General features: G+C 46.0%; 1 protein-coding gene across 7 annotated transcripts in view; it reads right to left on the bottom strand.

Moving 5' to 3' along the window:
* Positions 1–18,157, bottom strand: part of LOC149359249 (patronin-like) — a 54,073-nt gene that overhangs the window by 33,824 nt on the left and 2,092 nt on the right. For all 7 annotated transcript variants that reach the window (XR_016288768.1, XM_089571526.1, XM_089571522.1 and 4 more), the window contains exons 2-4: positions 5,686–6,000; positions 2,908–2,993; positions 83–576 (exon numbers count right to left, since the gene is read on the bottom strand). Coding sequence is in view for 6 of the 7 variants with exons in the window: in XM_089571526.1 (XP_089427652.1) it covers positions 83–576; positions 2,908–2,993; positions 5,686–6,000 (895 nt within the window). In the remaining variant the exon portion in view is untranslated. The remainder of the gene's footprint in view (positions 1–82; positions 577–2,907; positions 2,994–5,685; positions 6,001–18,157) is intronic.

The following is an 18,157-nucleotide window of genomic DNA, read 5'->3' as shown; positions in this document are numbered from 1 at the left end:
CAGACATAAGTGTTTAGAGCTAAGTGTCAAGCAGAGTGGTTCACATGCATTGGTGTGCAGAAAGCGTCTCCAGGAAGCGTACCCTGCAGCGTGTGTTCAGCGCTAGGCTGATCGTAGCGCAGTCCCGGCCGTCGCACGCACTTGGCCGGCCGGATCTCGAAGATGAACATCAGGTCAGCCAGAAGTGCGAGCAGGTTCTGCCGGATGGTGGGGTGCACAAACAGCACGTCCTCCACCGTCAGGAAGAAGACGTCGTGCGGCAAGTGGGCCTCGCAAAAGCGCTGGCTCAGCTGCAGGTTGTAGAGCGAGTCAGCGAGGCTCTCGCCCGGCAGGCACAAGTCCTGCCAGGGCAGGTGCTGTGGGCAGTAGAAGCTGAGCAGTGCGGCCAGGGCGCAGCCATCACTCAGCTCCCCCAGGTCCTGCACCATGGGCGGACCCCCCACGGGGGGCTGCCCGGGCCCCAGCTCCTCCTCAATGCGGTGCCGCATCTTCACCGAGCATTTGTTGAGCCAGAGCAGCGCAGCATCATCCGCATCCAGGGGCACCTCGTCCGGGTAGTTGACGGCCGAAAACCGCCTGCACCCACATATTCACACCTACTGCAACCTATTACTGAGTACAAAAAACCTCATTAATTCAAACCCTGTTTATTGAAAGAATTCAGACAATCACCCTGGTTAAGGTCTGCGAAAAATCATGGATCTAAGCATGTGTGCTAGCAGCCACATTATCTTTTAGGCGACAGCATGTACAGCTCGTTCTGTCGAAAAGCCATCGGCGTAGTAGTAGTTGGCACCGCGTGTAGGAAATAATCAGGGACTACGTAAAAAAAAATGGTTTGTTGGCAAACGAATTTTGTAGGCGAAATTCAATTTTTTTTATTCCCTGCGTAATGATCGCACCCCAAACTTGTCGCTGCAATTTGTCGATGATGTCGAGTCTAGCCGACGATGATCGTACTTGCCATCTGTCTGATGGCACTTGCAGATGACTATCTTGCTCTGTCAACATTACAGCGGCAGCCGCCTGTTGGTTGACCAGCGGTCACACAGGCAGTCTAAATGCGGTTATGCTTAACCGCAGATACCTAACTTAACTGCGGTTACCTCGAATCACGGTTCGCCGTTGTCACAAGGCTCACCAGCGTTCTGGGTTGCAGGGCAATGAAGGAAGTGACGCGGTGATCCGGCTAAACTTTCTTGTTCTTGTACATAATAAGCCCTGGGATACGGGGATGTCAAAAATGAATCATCCTTGAGGATTGCTGACCTGTACTGAGTTGCTGGTAGGAGTAATAACTGCGATACAAGCTAGTTTTACGTTCGCAGCCGCGTAGCAGCTGCCGCCGTTGCAGAGCGACTGACCCGATCTGCTTGCATGCCAGCTCCGCTGCTAAGGCGCTGCTGAAATCAATCGTATACATTTCTTTCAATATGAAACAATTAGGTTGTCAGTAAGGCAACGCCATAAGTAGACCATTCATTGTAGCGTTAATCAATTCAAAATTGCCGTCCACTGTGGCTTCGATACGAAACAAGTTAGGCCTGGCGACGACTAGGGAGTACAGAGCGCCGTCGACCGCCGCGCTCCCGGGCGATAAGCGCGCGAAATCTGGTGCTCTGAGCATTGCGAATGTGTCACCTATAAGTACATCATCGATGTGACAGGGACTGGACATTTTTCAACATAATGGCAGTAAAATGCGTAGCTTGAGCACTGCGGAATGTTGCTGTTGTGCGCTGTTGCTGCGCTTTCGGACGAGATCGAAGGCTGCATAAAAGTGCCATCGCGCAGGACTACACACACTGCTATTTTGACGCGTCGCTCTTGGAACGTGATTTAGTGCGAAGAAAGTACGTTCTTGAAGTGGGCCACAGCTAGTGCGCTTTTCGCACTCTACTTTCTCGGTTAACGACGTAAGCCGAGATCACCGAGCTTGGTTCACGATAACCGCATTTAGCGGCGCGACCGCGGGCAGCGCTCCCGTGTGACAAGGATAGTCTGACCTGCAACTCGTTTGTGTTTTCGGTGCTAAAAAATTTTTTGCAGAAAATTTACCCCGTGTAATGATCGCACCCCTAAATTTGCGTCAATTTTTTTTTTTTAAAAAGTGCGATCATTATGCGGTAGTAGCATTGGAGCTTGTTTGCCTCTTTCATGGCCCGAAGCAATGGTATGCTGAGCGTGTGCTGCAACTTGTGCTCTCGATAGCCGCCAATACATGGTTCTTATGGGGGGCTTAGCATTACCGCATGTGCACTTTGTAGCAAGCTGGCAGACTCTGTGATAAATGAGCAAATAACTGATGTGACATGTGTGACATGCTGCAAATCGCAAGCGCCATTTGGAAACCCCCGACGGCGGGTTGAGAGTTCAGATGAACAAGATTTCCTAATAAACTCAGACAGGACAGATACTTAATATAATTAAAGTGCAGTGAGAATTGAACTGAACACCATGCGGTACTCATGAACTATCCCAATTTCGAATATTCGCACACCAATGTGAAACAGAAAGCTGTAACACACTGGACAAAAAAAATCAGGTTTGCCTGGAACAGACAGGCGCAACTTCAGCAACTAACGTTTTTCGCACAGCATGGCGCAGAAAATCGCGTTTACGAAAATTGCACAATTGTCGCAAGCGTCCCAGCCCTGGTGGTCACGTCCTGCTCCCCTCCAGTAAAAGCAAGCCAGCCAATGGTAGCATCTTCCAACTCCAGCTACAAAACAAAATCTCTCATGACTCCAAGACAGAGGTCGGGAATCCAACCAAGGGACTGAGCCAAAACCAAGAAGTGTTTCAGCGTCACAGCCAGAGATCTGCCACGTACTGAACGGCACACAGACAATGCAGTGCAAGCATAAACCGAGTGACACCTCTGGTCTTTTGATGAAAGTATCTCACCTGACCACTTCAAAGACTTTGATGGGTATGAGCACTTCCTTGATGTACAGCTCCATTATGCCGTTGATGACAGCCATGTGGGCACTCTGTAAAATAAAACACACTGCATTCAGAAAAATGTGCTCCAAACATGCATGAAAAACTACCTTATCAAGTTCAGCTGCAAACCTCCTCGCAAACCTCCTCCTCGTATGTTTGGTACTACGTATTCAACTGCAGATCCAGACACACAAATCCCAATTTATGACAGCACAGGCAATGAACGCATGTTAGTTTTATATGCACAAGAGGTGGGCACAAGGATTGCAAAGAGTGTGTCTGTAGACAGAAAACAATGTGACGGGCACGAACGATTCACAATGCACAGCCTTGACTCCAGGCCAGATGTACTATCACGCTCAATACGACTTGTAATGTGTCTGAAGTAAACCAACTGAGGTTTTCGCTTTATAGAAAAATCAATGCACCTCCACACAGAGCACCCAGCTTGCACAATCATTCAGTGTAATTTGTTCTTTGAATCGATAGCTAAATGCCTTTAATTTTCAGCACGACTATGCCAGCACTGCTTCACAAGCTCTCCCCCTGCCACACCACATGTGTGGAAGCTCAGACTGAGTGCAACAGCACATTAGCAAATCCCCCTACCAAGCCCATCACTGTGCAGTTCGTCCGTAAGAAAAAAATGGGGTGATCACCCTTCTGGTAACATGAATTTCAGACACAGATAGGGTGGTTTAAAATGATGAAGCCAGTCAGAGTGTTTAATAACTCTGGGTAGGAGGTGTGTGTATGGGGGTAGGGATGCAGGATAGGCACAGTCGGGCGTAGCCCCTCATCCATCCATAATCAACCTGTAAAGACAGCGAGATAAGGCGGGTGCAGTGTCGCCAGGGTCGGAGCAGCTGGGCGCGGTAAGCAGTCAACAGGTAAGAGAACAGGGGTCAGGAGCATAGGGCTGGGTTGGGTATCTGGGTTTTGTGATGCATAAGAGACCTGCGGCGGTGCCGTATGTCTGTGGCGGTGCCGTACCATCTGAAGAAGGTTGCGAGCAGGCATGGTGTCCCACTCGGCTTTTCAGCCTCCCTGAAGCTCGGAAGCGTTTGCCCTCGAATTGATAAAAGGAGAAAAGGAAAAGAAAGAGGCTGTGGTACCAAGCACGGGTGACCATTCGCGAGATGTATCGAAGGGGTAGTTTATGAAATTCCCCTCTTGTGCAGTTGCTCCTATATAGGAAAAACAGGGCGCTATGTTATCAGACAACATGAATGAAACGTAGAGCAAAATAAAGAGGGTCTAAATTTACCAAAACATAATAGATCCTGCCCTTCATGCTCTTGTGAGCCATGTTTTTGAGCCGTGCGGATCCTTGCCAGAAGCAGCAATATCAAAGCCAGAGAACTGATTGAAGTGCCCTATATCAAAAAGAACGGTAGTTTGTGTGTCAGCAAAACATCTGTATCTTTGTATCAGGAACAAAAAAAGTTTTTTGAGCGATGTTTACCATGTAGGACTTGATGCGTAAATTTGTTCCTTGCACAGGCGCTGCCTGACTGTATATATGTATGTTGGTTGGTTTATGGGGTTTAACGTCCCAAAGCGACTAAGGCTATGAGAGACGCCGTAGTGGAGGGCTCCGGAAATTTCGACCACCTGGGGTTCTTTTACGTGCACTGACATGGCACAGTACACGGGCCTCTAGAATTTCTCCTCCAAAGAAATTCAACCGCCGCGGCCGGGATCGAACTCGCGTCATTCGGGTCAGCAGCCGAGCACTATAACTACTGAGCCACCGCGGCGGCTGTATATATGTATTTGGTTTCTGCGAAATAAACCAGTTGTGAATGGCACTCTGTCCCTTTTCTCTTGTCTTGTGTGCGTGTTTGCGTGTGGTTTTTGGCAACTCTAAATTACAATTGGGCTTTTTAACAGACCTTTTCTGAAGAAATTTGAGTGCATACTTTTATAACGAATGTTGAACATAACGAACAAATTTCCGTGCAAAATGAGACTTCGTTACAATGAGGTTTCACTGTACAATACAAAACAGGCTGAGCCAGTTCTTTCCGACAGATGAGCTACACAACCGGTGGAAATGCTTTGTCTGCTGCTGCTAAACGAGCTGGAGGTTCAGCGCTACCAAAGCCAGAACCCAGAGGCGTGTACCGCTGCCGCAGTGAGGACCCAGGAGTTTGCGATGCTGAATTGAGGCTAGTAATAAGGGAGTAATTACTCATTGGTATCCACCCAAGCACAGCCACATGGCAACAAAGGAAAGCTAAACAGGTTTCTCAGAAACACTGCAGTTAAAGAAAAATTTGTCCTGGTCCGGGGTTGCAACCCGGGACCATCGCTTCGCCGGAGCAGTCACTCTACCAACTGAGCTAACCGGGACAGCCAGCTTAAGGTAGGGCGAGAGTGAATTGATCGAAACCTCGAAGTGGGAACAGTGCTGGTCAAACAGCTTTGCTTTGTAGCCGTACGGCTGTGTTTGGGTGGATGTCAATGAGTAATTACTCCCTCGTTACAAATCTACTCCACCATTCCCCTAAACATTTGACCAAGTTAGGCGGCGCCTTCGAGGGGACCCTGCTGTTCGCGCTGCCGAAGCAGACAGTGCTGCGCCCAAATTTCGCATTGTGAAGTATCATAATCGTCCTCAGAATTTTTTTTTTTTACTTTAGATTATAATATGACGCAAACAGGTGGAGAGACATCTGGGTACCACAATTATAGCTGGACGTAACGTAACTCCTAGGGACCACAAAAGTGACCCACCATGCGCAGTGGTGCAGTCTGGGCAAGCACAGTCTCCGTGAGGGGGCAGTGGTCGGCTGGCGGCTCCACGTCGACCCCCTTGCGCTGCAGTGCCTGCACCACGCCCTGGTGGCTGAGGCTGTGATAGTTTGGGTCGGCGTAGATGTTGGCCAGGGCCAAGCAGTACAGCTCTCCGCTGGCCAGTGCCTGCACCAGCTGCGGCCGCAGCCGGTCCTGCTCTGCCTGGTCCCGGTAGAACACCTCCCGTAGCTCGGGGGGCACCCGGTTCTGGTGTGCCTTGGACACCAGCCACAGCACCGAGGCACGCTGCTTCGCCTGAAAACCCACAGTAATTTGCCTTTTTTTTTCACACGGTCATTCCGCCCACCTCCTACCGTGACACCACAAATACACAGCCCACTCTGTCACATCTGCAAGCATACCCCTGCAGCCAGCACAATGACGTTCACGTACATTCCATTTCTAACTGCTTTGCTGTATAGCAGATTTTCACAATGACCGAGCATGGCATTAGGTCAGAAGGCAACAGGCATAGTTGAGGCAACCTGCACTCGAAAGCCAACTCCACTCCAGCTCATGGTTTGTGCGGTGGCAATTACAGCAAACTGGCTCGACACCAGCACTGAACACTGGAGGATCCCAAACCTCCAGGTTTTATCATAGACTTTCTCCCCATCAAAAAAGACTGCAAGACAGTGCTGTTTGTGTATAAAAGCTTCTCTGATCGTATTTTCGAGGCGGACTAGATGGTCAGTTGTTGAGCATGTGTTTTTAAAACACCATTGATGGATGTCCCGAAGGTCGCAAGCTTCAAGAACAAAAGATAATCTTATATTAGGAACATTTTCAAACGATTTGGTGAGACAGCTTGGAAGGGCTATTGGCCTACAGCTACTAGCGGAGGTTGGCAGCTTTCCAGGTTTCAGAAATGTATGTTTCTTGTATGTTTCCTGCATGTTTGCAGGTTTCAGAAATGTAGGTTTCAGAAATGTAGCTTTCCAGGTTTCTTCTATGAATGTTTTATTAAAGAAATCCAAAAGTGCTTCTACGGCAGGCTGGGAAAGATGCGCAAGCATTTCATAGTGGATCTGATCATGTCCTGGAGCAGTTTTTTTGCTAGCAGACAGTAATCTGTTTCTTGGAGGGTAATTAGATTCTGTGTTTTTCGTTTGCACCTACACTTGTTAGGAGCCTTTGTTTTTTGGCTACATTTTTGTATTTTAAAAATGACTAGCTATAGTGTGAAGAACTTGAAACCGTACCATAGATTCCACCTCACTGTAGCAAAAAGGTGGGCTTCGATGTGCGGCACTTTCTTCTGCCTCACAAGGTCGGAAATTTTTTCCATTTTGCCACATGTGTCTTGCCGTATCTTGTGCAGTCATTTCCTGCAAAGTTCTGTGTCAGCACTTTTTGTAATTTTGTCTTCTCAGCTGTGTGGTGGTGATGGCACAAATCGATACAGTGTGTCACACTTAATTCCTGTTATTCGCTCCCTTTTCCACTACATACTATCTTGTGCAACTGTCTGAGCACAAATTCTAACTGCTTGTGCACATAAGATTGAACAAGGGTGGCTGGTCAACCTCTTTAATTTATTTGAAATATTTTTAGATTGCCTAATCACTGGACAGAAGCAATCTGCAATTGGCTTTGCTCAAAAAAAATTTTTTTAAGCACGCAAAATTATTAATGGAGAAATGGAGCTCCATACTTAAGTGCTCTGATGTATTGGTGAACTTTGGTTATGAATTACATAAAATATATTAAAGTTATGTATTTGTGTCCCATTATTTTTGTCTGCCTGCAAGCTATAGTTGATAATATAAAATTTATTTAGTTTGCAGATTGTTAAATCCAAAACGGCTCGTGGCAGAGTGGCAATAATTATGTGTTATCTATGCACACTGATCTATCAAACTACCAAAGTTCGTATTTAATAAAACTTTGGCTACATGTTCTCCTTTACATCAGATTTTGGAATCATTAAAAACATGTTGCATAATTTCGTTTGTCTAGTAGTTACGATCCCTCCAATGAGACGCTTGAGCAAGGACTGGCAAATGATGTATATTTGACTTCTTGCCTGCTATGTCTATAGAATACAGGAAGGATTGGATCTCAGTTTCTTAGAAAAGATTTGGAGTAGCGAAAAGGTGTCAGCAGCACCAAGCACATCAATATCGACACGATTTGGCCTCCGCAGCAGCCAGCAAAGCGGGGCTAGTATGTATACGCCCACACAACCCAGACGCTCGTTTCATGAAGCAACACTGACAGTTCGTTCTCGCATCCTACAGGCAGGAACATGGGGAAAAAAGCCAATGCCACCGAAGGCAAAGCACACCGAGAGTTTTTTCGCAGCATCAAACAACGCACAGCAGAATGTGGTTGACGACAGCAGTAGTTTGATATATTACATTCTATGACGTCACAAAAAACTTTCCCGCACTCCTCCAGTGCTCTGATGAGAAGCCTAAAATTCAATTGTCGATTATGTGACTATTTTATACGCTAGAGCAAAAACACTTGGCATGCTTTGCCTACAGCCTATATATATAGTTCACAAGGGTAGAGACTTGGGCGAGTCGGCAACGGTGATCCACTGTATGTGGGGTAGCGCAAAATGGGACAAGGGACAGAGAAAGACGCACACAACATCTCAAGAAAATTGAGATGAAAGCGAATGTTCGCGTGGTTTTTTCAGCCCTGAAAAACTAAGTGCACTATTCAAAAAAACCTTGTCGGCCGATAAATGTCCCCAAAATGTGCAGTGCACCATTAATCACAGGAAAAAGCTTGTGGCATGTACTGAAGGCATTGTTTACGACATCTCACTGTCTTGTGGCAAGCGGTATGTTGGTCAACCTGGTCGTTGCTTGAATGAGAGGCTTCGTGAACACAAAAACAACTTGAAAACTTTTACTGGCAGTAAACTGGTTTTTTACAATAATGTGTGTGGTTGTGTGCCATTTGGTGGTTGTGTACCCACTTTCACACTGAAAGTAGACCTTCCTGCTGAGGAGCTGAAGAATGACCAGGTAGTTTCCTGCTCTGCAAGTCCATAGGCACTGATCATGTATGCCAGCAAGTGTGCTGAACTGTGTAAGGTAATATGGAAACAAAAAACTGTATATTGAACTTTTTTTTATATCCATTAACTAAAAAATCATGATGTAAATGATACAAATTAAAGGTCTTCCCAAAATGAAGTGAGCAATGCCACAAACTATTAAAGGACTATAGACACCAAATTTCTGCTTGAGTGTTTCCTTTTTTCAAATGATGCGTTAGACATTCGTATTCATGTACCACCCCATGATATTTGCCTATGACCAATAAACAATTTATAATTGAATATCTTCTTGACACTGTTTCGGTTTCATCAACCAAATGATGGTTGTGACGTGTAAATGGTCTTCAGGTCACGTGAGGCATGACAAAAACAGCAATATAACTTATGATACATCATTGTTGTGATTCTAGCCCCTAAAGCATTCTTGTTTAAGTGTTGTAGAGAATTAAAACTATGTGTCAGTGTTTATATTGCAGTTTTCTCACGCTTCACATGACCTAAAGTCCAAATGCATGTCAGAGCCATCATTCGGTTGATGAAACCGAAACAAGAACAGCATGACAAAAGAAATTCAATTATAAATTATTTTGCGGTCACAGGCAGATACAACGTGGTGATCCATGTATTCTAATGTCTAATGCATCATTTGAAATAAGAATACACACAATTAAAATTAGGTGCCTATAGTCCTTTAACAACAATGAGCACATTTAGCCAAATGCTGAAATGCTCACACCAGGAAAAAATACTTGGGAGCAACTTTCAGCGGCTGCGCAGTAGATGCTATGTGCACATCAGCTATAAGAACCTGCACCAGTAAGATCCAATTTGTGGATGTGTGAAAACAGTACACTTTTCTAAGTCAACACCTAATGCTATTTCTACAGCACAGCCACAGAATTCTCCACCAAGGGTAGCTAATTTATACAGCGAGCTTTGGCGACTCGAGTGAAAAACGTTAACAAAAATATTTTGAACATTCTTACTGCAGCATTTACTCCACTACCATGGCACACATTCATCTAAACAGCAAATTAGTAATACTGTCATTTGCTAAAGTTTGATCATGCAGACAAATGCAACCCCCTTCAATCAACACAAGGTTAAAAGAAATGCCCTTTTGCACATCTCTGTAGAAAAGAAACAATGCACTGGCTAATATGTGATAGGTTTCACTGCATCGGAGTATCGCTACGCAAGATGTTCGCTTCGAGAGAAAACGAGATGCAGTGCACGGATATGGTTTTCACCAGCGAAAGCTGGCATGCCGCACGCAAAGGCCTGCGTCGGAGGAGGAGGGGGACCCCGTCGGAGCGCGCCCACGGCACGACCCACGAGTCGGCGGCCTTGGCAGGCACGCCTTCACGAGGACGCCTCCGGACCATCACATCGCGGGGCACGCGTACGGCTCCCCCCGCCTGGACCGCACCTCCGGTTTCACAACGGCGGAATGCTGCGCCCAGTCCGTGGGCCTCTCGAGCGAAGGAGCGCCGCGATACTCGGGACTCAAAACTGCGCTCGATAACCAACCACTTCTGTTGACCGGGCGACGCGAATCACTCCAAGCGCACTGCGAACGCTACGCACAGGGGAGAGGAAAAAAAAAGGGAAACGAAAACGCTTTTGCAACGCAGATGCGATTTCCATCAGCTGCTCAGAACTGCGCGCATGTGAAGCACGTAACGAACGCAGAAATGCACGATGATTTGGTGTCGCCCAGACGAACGCGGAAACTATACTATGCAGGGCGGGAAATCGACGGTAAATGTTGCGTAAAAGCAACACGAAATCGTCCACCTTGCGAAACGTCCGACACGGTCTCGAGCGTGGCCCAAGGAAGCAACGAAAGGAAGGGCGTGCCGAAACGCAACACCTGCCGGTCCTTCGCTTGGCTGGGGAGGCGGGCCACGATATTCACATAAAACGGCTTGTCGAGTCGAAACCGTTCTCTGCAATCGCTGGCAATGCGTTATGTTTAGTTACACATTCAACACACATTCCCGCGTGTATTCAAACTTGCGGTGCGGTAGCGTCGACGCGAAACAAGTCCTCACCAGGAGTCATAACCGCGAGGTAGGGCGGCGTAGCCCGCGCACCTCGGGTCCTTCGACGCTCGCCTCAGAATAAATTTGCGGCAGCGCAACACTGTTCCGAAACGCCGAATTTTCGGCCCTCGAGATCGTCCAATACAGCGACCAGGCATTAGAACACCATGTCGATACAAGATATCTACGGAAACCCAGTAAAACAAATCAGAGCCTCTCAATCCGAGCCGCGCCCTGCGTTCCACCCATGAAAATTTTTTCCAATACTGTGCTCACCCGGTATACAGTCCATACAGCCCATCTGCAGGGATATGTGATATGCACTGGTCCCTAGACATTGAGACCTTTTTTTTTCTTTTTTTTCAATTCATACACTTCACGCCACATTCCTTGCTCCAGAGCAAAGTTTCCAGCTGCATTACAGAAGTGAAGTGCCTAAACTGTCCGAGTGCATTAGCTTCACCTCAAAGAACTCCCTTCAAATTCAACATGCCAGCAAGTGCCTGAAAGCACGCATAAAACCAGTCAGCCAAGGGTGACAATGGAAGCAAAGTGAATATCTGACTGCACAGAAAAAAAAAAAAAACATCGGGACAGATTCATGTTGAATTGGGCATGGCTATGATCGGCAATTCTGAAAATTAAATTTTAGACCCCGCCAGTCTTAAGCATGCATTGTCCATGAATTGTATACCTAAATTTACAGCAATGATTATCGCCCAAAACAGAGATGCCATCATGAAGGCATGAGGTGTAGCGAGAAACTCTATTCACCACACATGCCAAACTGTCATTCACAACACAAGTAAATGGTTTTTTTCTTTCTTTGACGATGATGAGATATCTATGAATGAATGAATGAATGTTTATTTCGCTTTTCGCCTTACAGAAAGCGTGGGTGACGAAATAAAAGCGGTTCGAAATAACCGCTTGACGGGCTTCGTCACCCGAAAAAGTCGACGATGACAGCAGCGGCAGTTCTTGCGGCATACAAATAACAATTCACATCTCAAACAAAACAGATTGTGCTATAATGCAGGCAGGGGGGTAGATATATTAAACAATGACAAGGGAAGAAAAAATACGGTCGACATATGCATTTCAGTACTAATACAACCTAATCAATAAAAGTTTCACGAAGTGCACGAAAAGACATTGCAATGAAAAACTGACACTACAGCTCAATCGGTGACAGACATCAAGGTGCAGGAGCCATGTTTGAAATTTTACTATGATATGACTGTGTATGCGGAGTATGTGTATGCGGAGTGACTGTGTATGCGGAGGATGTGGTGCTTTTTGTAGATAGCCAAAGCAAGCTGCATCTCCTCTCAGATATCTGCGGGAAGAAAGCAACAAGTACTGGATTCAAATTCAGTGTTGAAAGACCCGGGTATTATGGTTTTTAACGATAACTGGACTGGAACAGTATCATTACCGGGACGTGAAATACTACTTACACATAGAGAACTACGGACTGATGAATGAGAATATTTAAAAACTCCTGAAGAATATGTTAACATGAAAGGAGAGGAATGCGGCCATAATGGAGCATAGAGCACTGTACGGATACAATAAATATGAAGTAATACAAGGACTGTGGAAGAGTGTAATGGTTCCGGGGCTGAGTTTTTTGCACTTAAAATTACATCTGAGGATATAATAGAAGTATGCAAGACATTGGGTATTTGGGTGTCAAGCTGCTTCTGTATAGGAAGGGATGTGAGGGAGGTCAGCATAATTCACTGCTGATAAATAATTCGATTCCTTCACTTGTTTTGGTTAATAACTGTTGTGTTGAGTTTTTATGGCAGATAAGCAACTAAGGCCATCATATGCCATACACAATTTTAGTTAATGAAATAAATGCCTTCTGAAATCACCTCCCTCTCAAGAAATAAACAGCACAATCCAAGCAACCTGTAGATCAAAATAAATAGACGGCATCCAGTGAGGCATCCCAGTGCATCACCCTCCAAGCACCATCCATTTATCCACATGCTGGCCTTGGCTAGACGAGATCTTCAATCTATTTCACTTCGCTTGATTGCAGTGCTCTCAACAAGTTAGCTTGTTTACGCTACAAGGTGAACGTGAACACACTGAAGCAGCCTTGTACTAACAAGCATGCCCAGCCCTGCATAGAATGTAAGAAAGCAGTGTGTTTATAAAACCCCCTTCTCATCTCTCGTGTCCTGCCACATTGGGCAAACCAGAAGTGCATAAACAATAGATTAATAGGACATGCCAACTAGCTAAAAGGACATGGCAGTCACCTTGCCAGGTATGTTACAAAAATGTGGATGGAAAGCACTTTTCGTACAGTACGCAATTCTCAAAAGATATCCAGACACAGAAGGGCAGGAAACCTTTTCTTCGTTATACACAAAGACGACAACCTGTAAGTAAGTGACCTTCCTCTGTCGCTGCAGAAAGCCGAAATTTCTTATCTGCATGATAAAAGATTTTCTACTCATTACCTGTCTGCACATGTAAACGCACACTTTCAGGTCGCTAGTTTGGCAAAATCATGCGAAATTGAGAGTCCAGTGCGTTTTGAAGCGAAAAGCTTCACTACACAGGTCAGAGCCGAGCTTCGTGTGAGCCAAACTGGTGAGTTATGCGCATGCATGAAACCGAGTGATGTCACGCGTCGCTCAGGTGGTCGCTCCCCGCCACTGCCGCCGACTACGTCGCCTGACCTTTCGGCGCAGCCGCGCGCTACTGCGCATGTGCGTTGCCTCCTCGCTGTCGCTACAACTGCGCGCTTCGCCTCCTCGCACACCATTTGACCATTTGTTGCAGCCCCGTGTTGCCCGCGCCGATTTCAGTCTCCTCCTGCACCTCCGTACGGGCAGTGTGTGGATGGCCGTCAAACCAAGCATAACTGAAGCTTTTCACTTGTACATCCAGGCTTAACCAGAGCTAAGCCACTGCCTAATTTTTTACTGGCGCTTGCAATGTTTCAAACACAAAGGCTGAGTGACAAACGTGGCTATACCATGCACTGCAGCTAGACACCCTCTTAGCTCAGCACCCGTTAGTGACGCTACCTCTGGCCCGAGCAATTGGGGTCAAATGTGCATTCGCTTTTGCTGTAGGACCCTCAAGGAATAGGAAACAAGTTCGCACAGTTGAAGACTAACCAGATGTTCAACACTGCTTCAATGGCCCTAGACATATGACCTGCAAATGATTGCATTCACCACATGGGAACAATACTGTTCATACCTACGGCATCTGAGGTCAAGGCATCAAGAGAGCCTATAAGAGACAGAGGTGCTCACTATAAACTTTTTCATTTCGACAGTTCTTCACTAACAGCATCAATACTAGGGCGGAGCATAGCATCCTATGTTGCATAAATGAAAAAGGGGAGACCATAGGTTGGCACATTCACTCATGAGTGCACTTAAATTGCCTCACTCACACTCCCGTCTGTGAGTGCGAGTGTGAGTGGACGTGAGTGTGAGAGAGTGGATGTGAGCACGGGTGGTCATGAGTGTGAGTGAGTGGATGTGAGCACGGGTGGTCATGATTGTGAGTGAGTGGATGTGAGTGTGAGTAGAGGTGAGTGGTGAGTGGACACAAGTGGCAGTGAGTGGCTGTGAGTGGATGTGAGTGGTGGGTAGACGTGATAGCAAAGTTGGCCGCGTGTGTTTCGCGATGATGGTATCCGCTTAGCTATTTCCATGTTGCTGAAAGTTGAGGGAAGCAAATATTCACTACTGAGGGCGCTCGAGGCAGCAATAAGGCATCATGCCAGTGTCTTTGGACAACCCAAGCAGAGGATTCCACTGGCATGGGAACGGCAATCTTTTGTTTCTTTCGGAGCAATTTTTGCAGGTCGAAGGATGCAGGCATGTTGGACACTGGACCGTGCTCTAAGAGTAGGAAAGAGTTGAAGGTTAAGCTCCCCCACGCTCTTCTTGGAGTCCAAAAAAACTTTTTTTTTTATGGCCATGAAAAGGCTCCCATCAGTAGTCATGTTCACAGAACTACGCCGGTGGCAATTTGAGCTGCTCGGGTCTGCCCTGGCAAGTCAACGAGTGCATACAGGCTTCCGCTCTATGTGTGCAAGGCGTGGTTCTGATTTGTGGCGACCAATCTTTGGCACTAGGTGAGTGAAATGGGCTTGTGAAATGTTATTTTGTTTATACTCCGTGTTTTCAACACAGTAATTGGAATAACTTCTCTTTGCACGCTCCGATTCCAGCAATTCTAACCGCACTGATATCTGGATAGCATAAGGAATCTTTGAACCCTACACTACAATTTCCTCCAAGAACTTCTGGACAAGACTTTTTCCCATTCACATCCTATAGTTTCAGAAAGGCATGGGCTACAAAATGGCTTGTATGTTAGCTGCATTCGCATTCTTCCGAGAGCGGCATTAGAGAATAATCAGTGCAATGTTAGCCCCCCAATTACCACGCGGATGCGCACGCGGTCTCCACAAGCACGGGCCTCAAGCGAGAACACCACCTCCTTCAGAGATATGTGCAGTGCACAAAACGTACTGCACAGCAGGCACGTCCACAGATAGGTCACACTTAGTAAGCTTAGGAGGTTTTGTGAATTTACTGATAATGAACACTCCCTGCTAGCATCGTTTTTATGCGGGGCAAATCTGTACTTGCGGCCCAATCCAGCAATTTCCCTTTCCACTCACTCGAACTTTACAAAAACAAGCTCCATTTTCCATGCCACGAAAAGTATTCATAGTCGCCATTTCACTCCAGTGCGTTCATGCAGAGTCACGGGCATGTCACTGTCAAGGCAGACCCAATATTGGCAATTCAATGCCATCCAAGACCATTGTCAAGGCAGACCCAATATTGGCAATTCAATGCCATCCAAGACCATTGTCAAGGCAGACCCAATATTGGCAATTCAATGCCATCCAAGACCATTGTCAAGGCAAACTCATTATTGTTACTTGGATACCATCACAGGTGCACACACATGAAGGGGTGTTGAGGCCGTCCCCACTTGCTAACCGTTTCAGTCCCCTAAACGCCAAGTCTGCCCTGTACATCACAGGCATGCACACAGGGGGGAAAGGGTGCTTCCACCCGCTCCCTAACTGTCTAAGCCACCTAATCGCCAAGTCTGCCCCATACCTTTACCCTGCCGGACAAGTTCAATCATTGTTTACAGTGCAGTGCTATAGCCATGCAGGTTTTTTAACGGCTAAAGACCTGTGATGTTGCGTTCCAGGAACCGTTTACTTGCCGGGTCATTTTGAGGCAACCTTTTCAGGTAATATCTGGCATATTTTGCAATTCCATCACACTGAAATAAATGTTTCATAATCATTCCTCATCTTCGCGCTCCGTCGTTTTGGCCATAGGGCCCTAGGTGAGAGGAGGTTTGGAAGGGGGGGGGGGGGGGGGTGCAATTGATGTGCACCCACATCAAATGTATTAAAAGACTCACACAACAGAATGAATTAAATCAGTGTGAAGTGAGGTGAGCACACACACTGTGCTTCAGCTACCACAAGGTCAGATATAGCTTGGATTGAGAAGAAAATGAAAAAAGTCATGCAGTTAATGGATTGAATCCCAACTGCAACGGCTGCATTTCAGTGGAGGTGGAATGAAAAAATGAGTCTGTACCAAGATTTCAGCACACACTGAAGATCCCCAGACAGCCAGTTCATTCAGAGCCTGCAGCATGCTTAACACAGTTTGCGTTTGGCACAGAAAAATCCATTAATTCAACCCAACATTTTGGTTTTGTAAAGGTTGAACTCTATATATAATTAAGCATCAGAGAGCAAGGTAAAACAGTAATATGGAACTAGCTCATATAATGTTCGCTTTGTACAAAGCAAGAATACGATTTTTTCTCTCTCTCAGTGAATTTGCTCTCTTTCTACCAGTCTTTCCCAACACTCAATCCATTTAAAGGCATGTGCACTGTATGAATGTCATTCTTTCCTTTTTGAGGTTGACTTATAAATAGAAGTCAGGTTTTCTGATTAAGACGCAATAAACCAATCCGAAATACAGTGTCAACCTGAAAAGGTTGGCGTGCCCAACACAGCCACAGAGTGTGAGTTACTCGTTCACAAAAGAAAAACAAGGAGCAGAAGCCACGCTGTGACAGTTGGGTGTTGTGTGACAGGAACTTCGATCATCACTTGATTAAGTTACACGGTTGTCCATTTTAGGGCCACACTCCATTGCAAGCCATCAATTTCCACCTTTTACACCTACGCTAGCAAGTGTCATTGCTAGCGTAGCATCACTGTGATCACATGATCAGGGTCACTACTTTGTTAAGTAGGTTTTCTAGGGCTTCCAACATCATCTGTAACTGCAATAAGACACCATTTACTTGTCGCAGTTTCTGCATAAAAATAATGGAATAGTGTCACGTCCTAGCTTCTACAACGGTTCAGTGGCAGTTCCATTGCTGTCATCACAATGTGGACTACAATGCATAGCCTTTGAATTTCCACAGCAGTCAGCTCTTTCTGTACACTACAAAACGTTCTTCTGAAAAGTTGCACTAGTCCCAGAATGACAACTGTATATTCGTGTAGCTAGTCTGTTGCTTGCGTAACTCAGCTTCAGGAAACAAGCTTCCACTTGGGTTTCGTCTGATGGCCAAATCACTAACGCATACCGCGACCTTTTTTTTTATGAGATAACAGCAGTTCCTCCTAAGGTAAGACTTTCAGACGGGCTGGTACGTAGTCGTTTTTTGAAAAGCAGTGTGCTAATAGACATTCGCACGAAAACGTAGAGACAACAGGACAGAAGCGAAACCTTCAACTTTAATAACCGACGAATGAAGCCGGGCGTGCTTACATAGCCGCTGATATCCAGTGTGAACCGAACCAACAAACAAGAGCAAAAGGGCATATCGACGTAGGTGGACACATCAACACATGCAGAGGTTTCATTAAAAACTTGGTAAAATGTGCATTCACATGGGCTAACAAAAAAAACACATAACATGAAAACACAGAGAAGCATGAAAGATGGCAACGAAAAAAAAAAAAGTGAGAAGGGAATAAAAACTGTGTAAAGAGCAGCAAAAACAATAAAAATCACACTAAAAATTCTAAATGCTAACAAAAATAAGGAGCAGCGACAGCTAGATGTAACCATCCAAAAAGGATAGTTCATTTTAGAAAGGTGAATAGAAGGCACGCTAATGCACTTATCTTTTGTTTGGTCAATGAAAAAGGCCTCAAATGCTTCTCTCAGTCTTGTCCTGAGCCTTAGCTAGAAACAGTTTCAGGAAACTTGGTGCGGCCGTTTTTGGAAACTGCTGCAGGGTAACGGAAGGTTTCCTCCGGACTTGCTCTGCAGGGTCACATTGTGCTTACGGGTGT

The sequence above is a fragment of the Amblyomma mixtum genome, chromosome 2 (genome assembly GCF_055824585.1).
Source record: "Amblyomma mixtum isolate Tamu chromosome 2, ASM5582458v1, whole genome shotgun sequence".
Classification (NCBI taxonomy): domain Eukaryota; kingdom Metazoa; phylum Arthropoda; class Arachnida; order Ixodida; family Ixodidae; genus Amblyomma; species Amblyomma mixtum.
The sequence above is the reverse complement of the archived record's forward strand: the minus strand, read 5'-3'. Positions and strand labels throughout refer to the sequence as shown.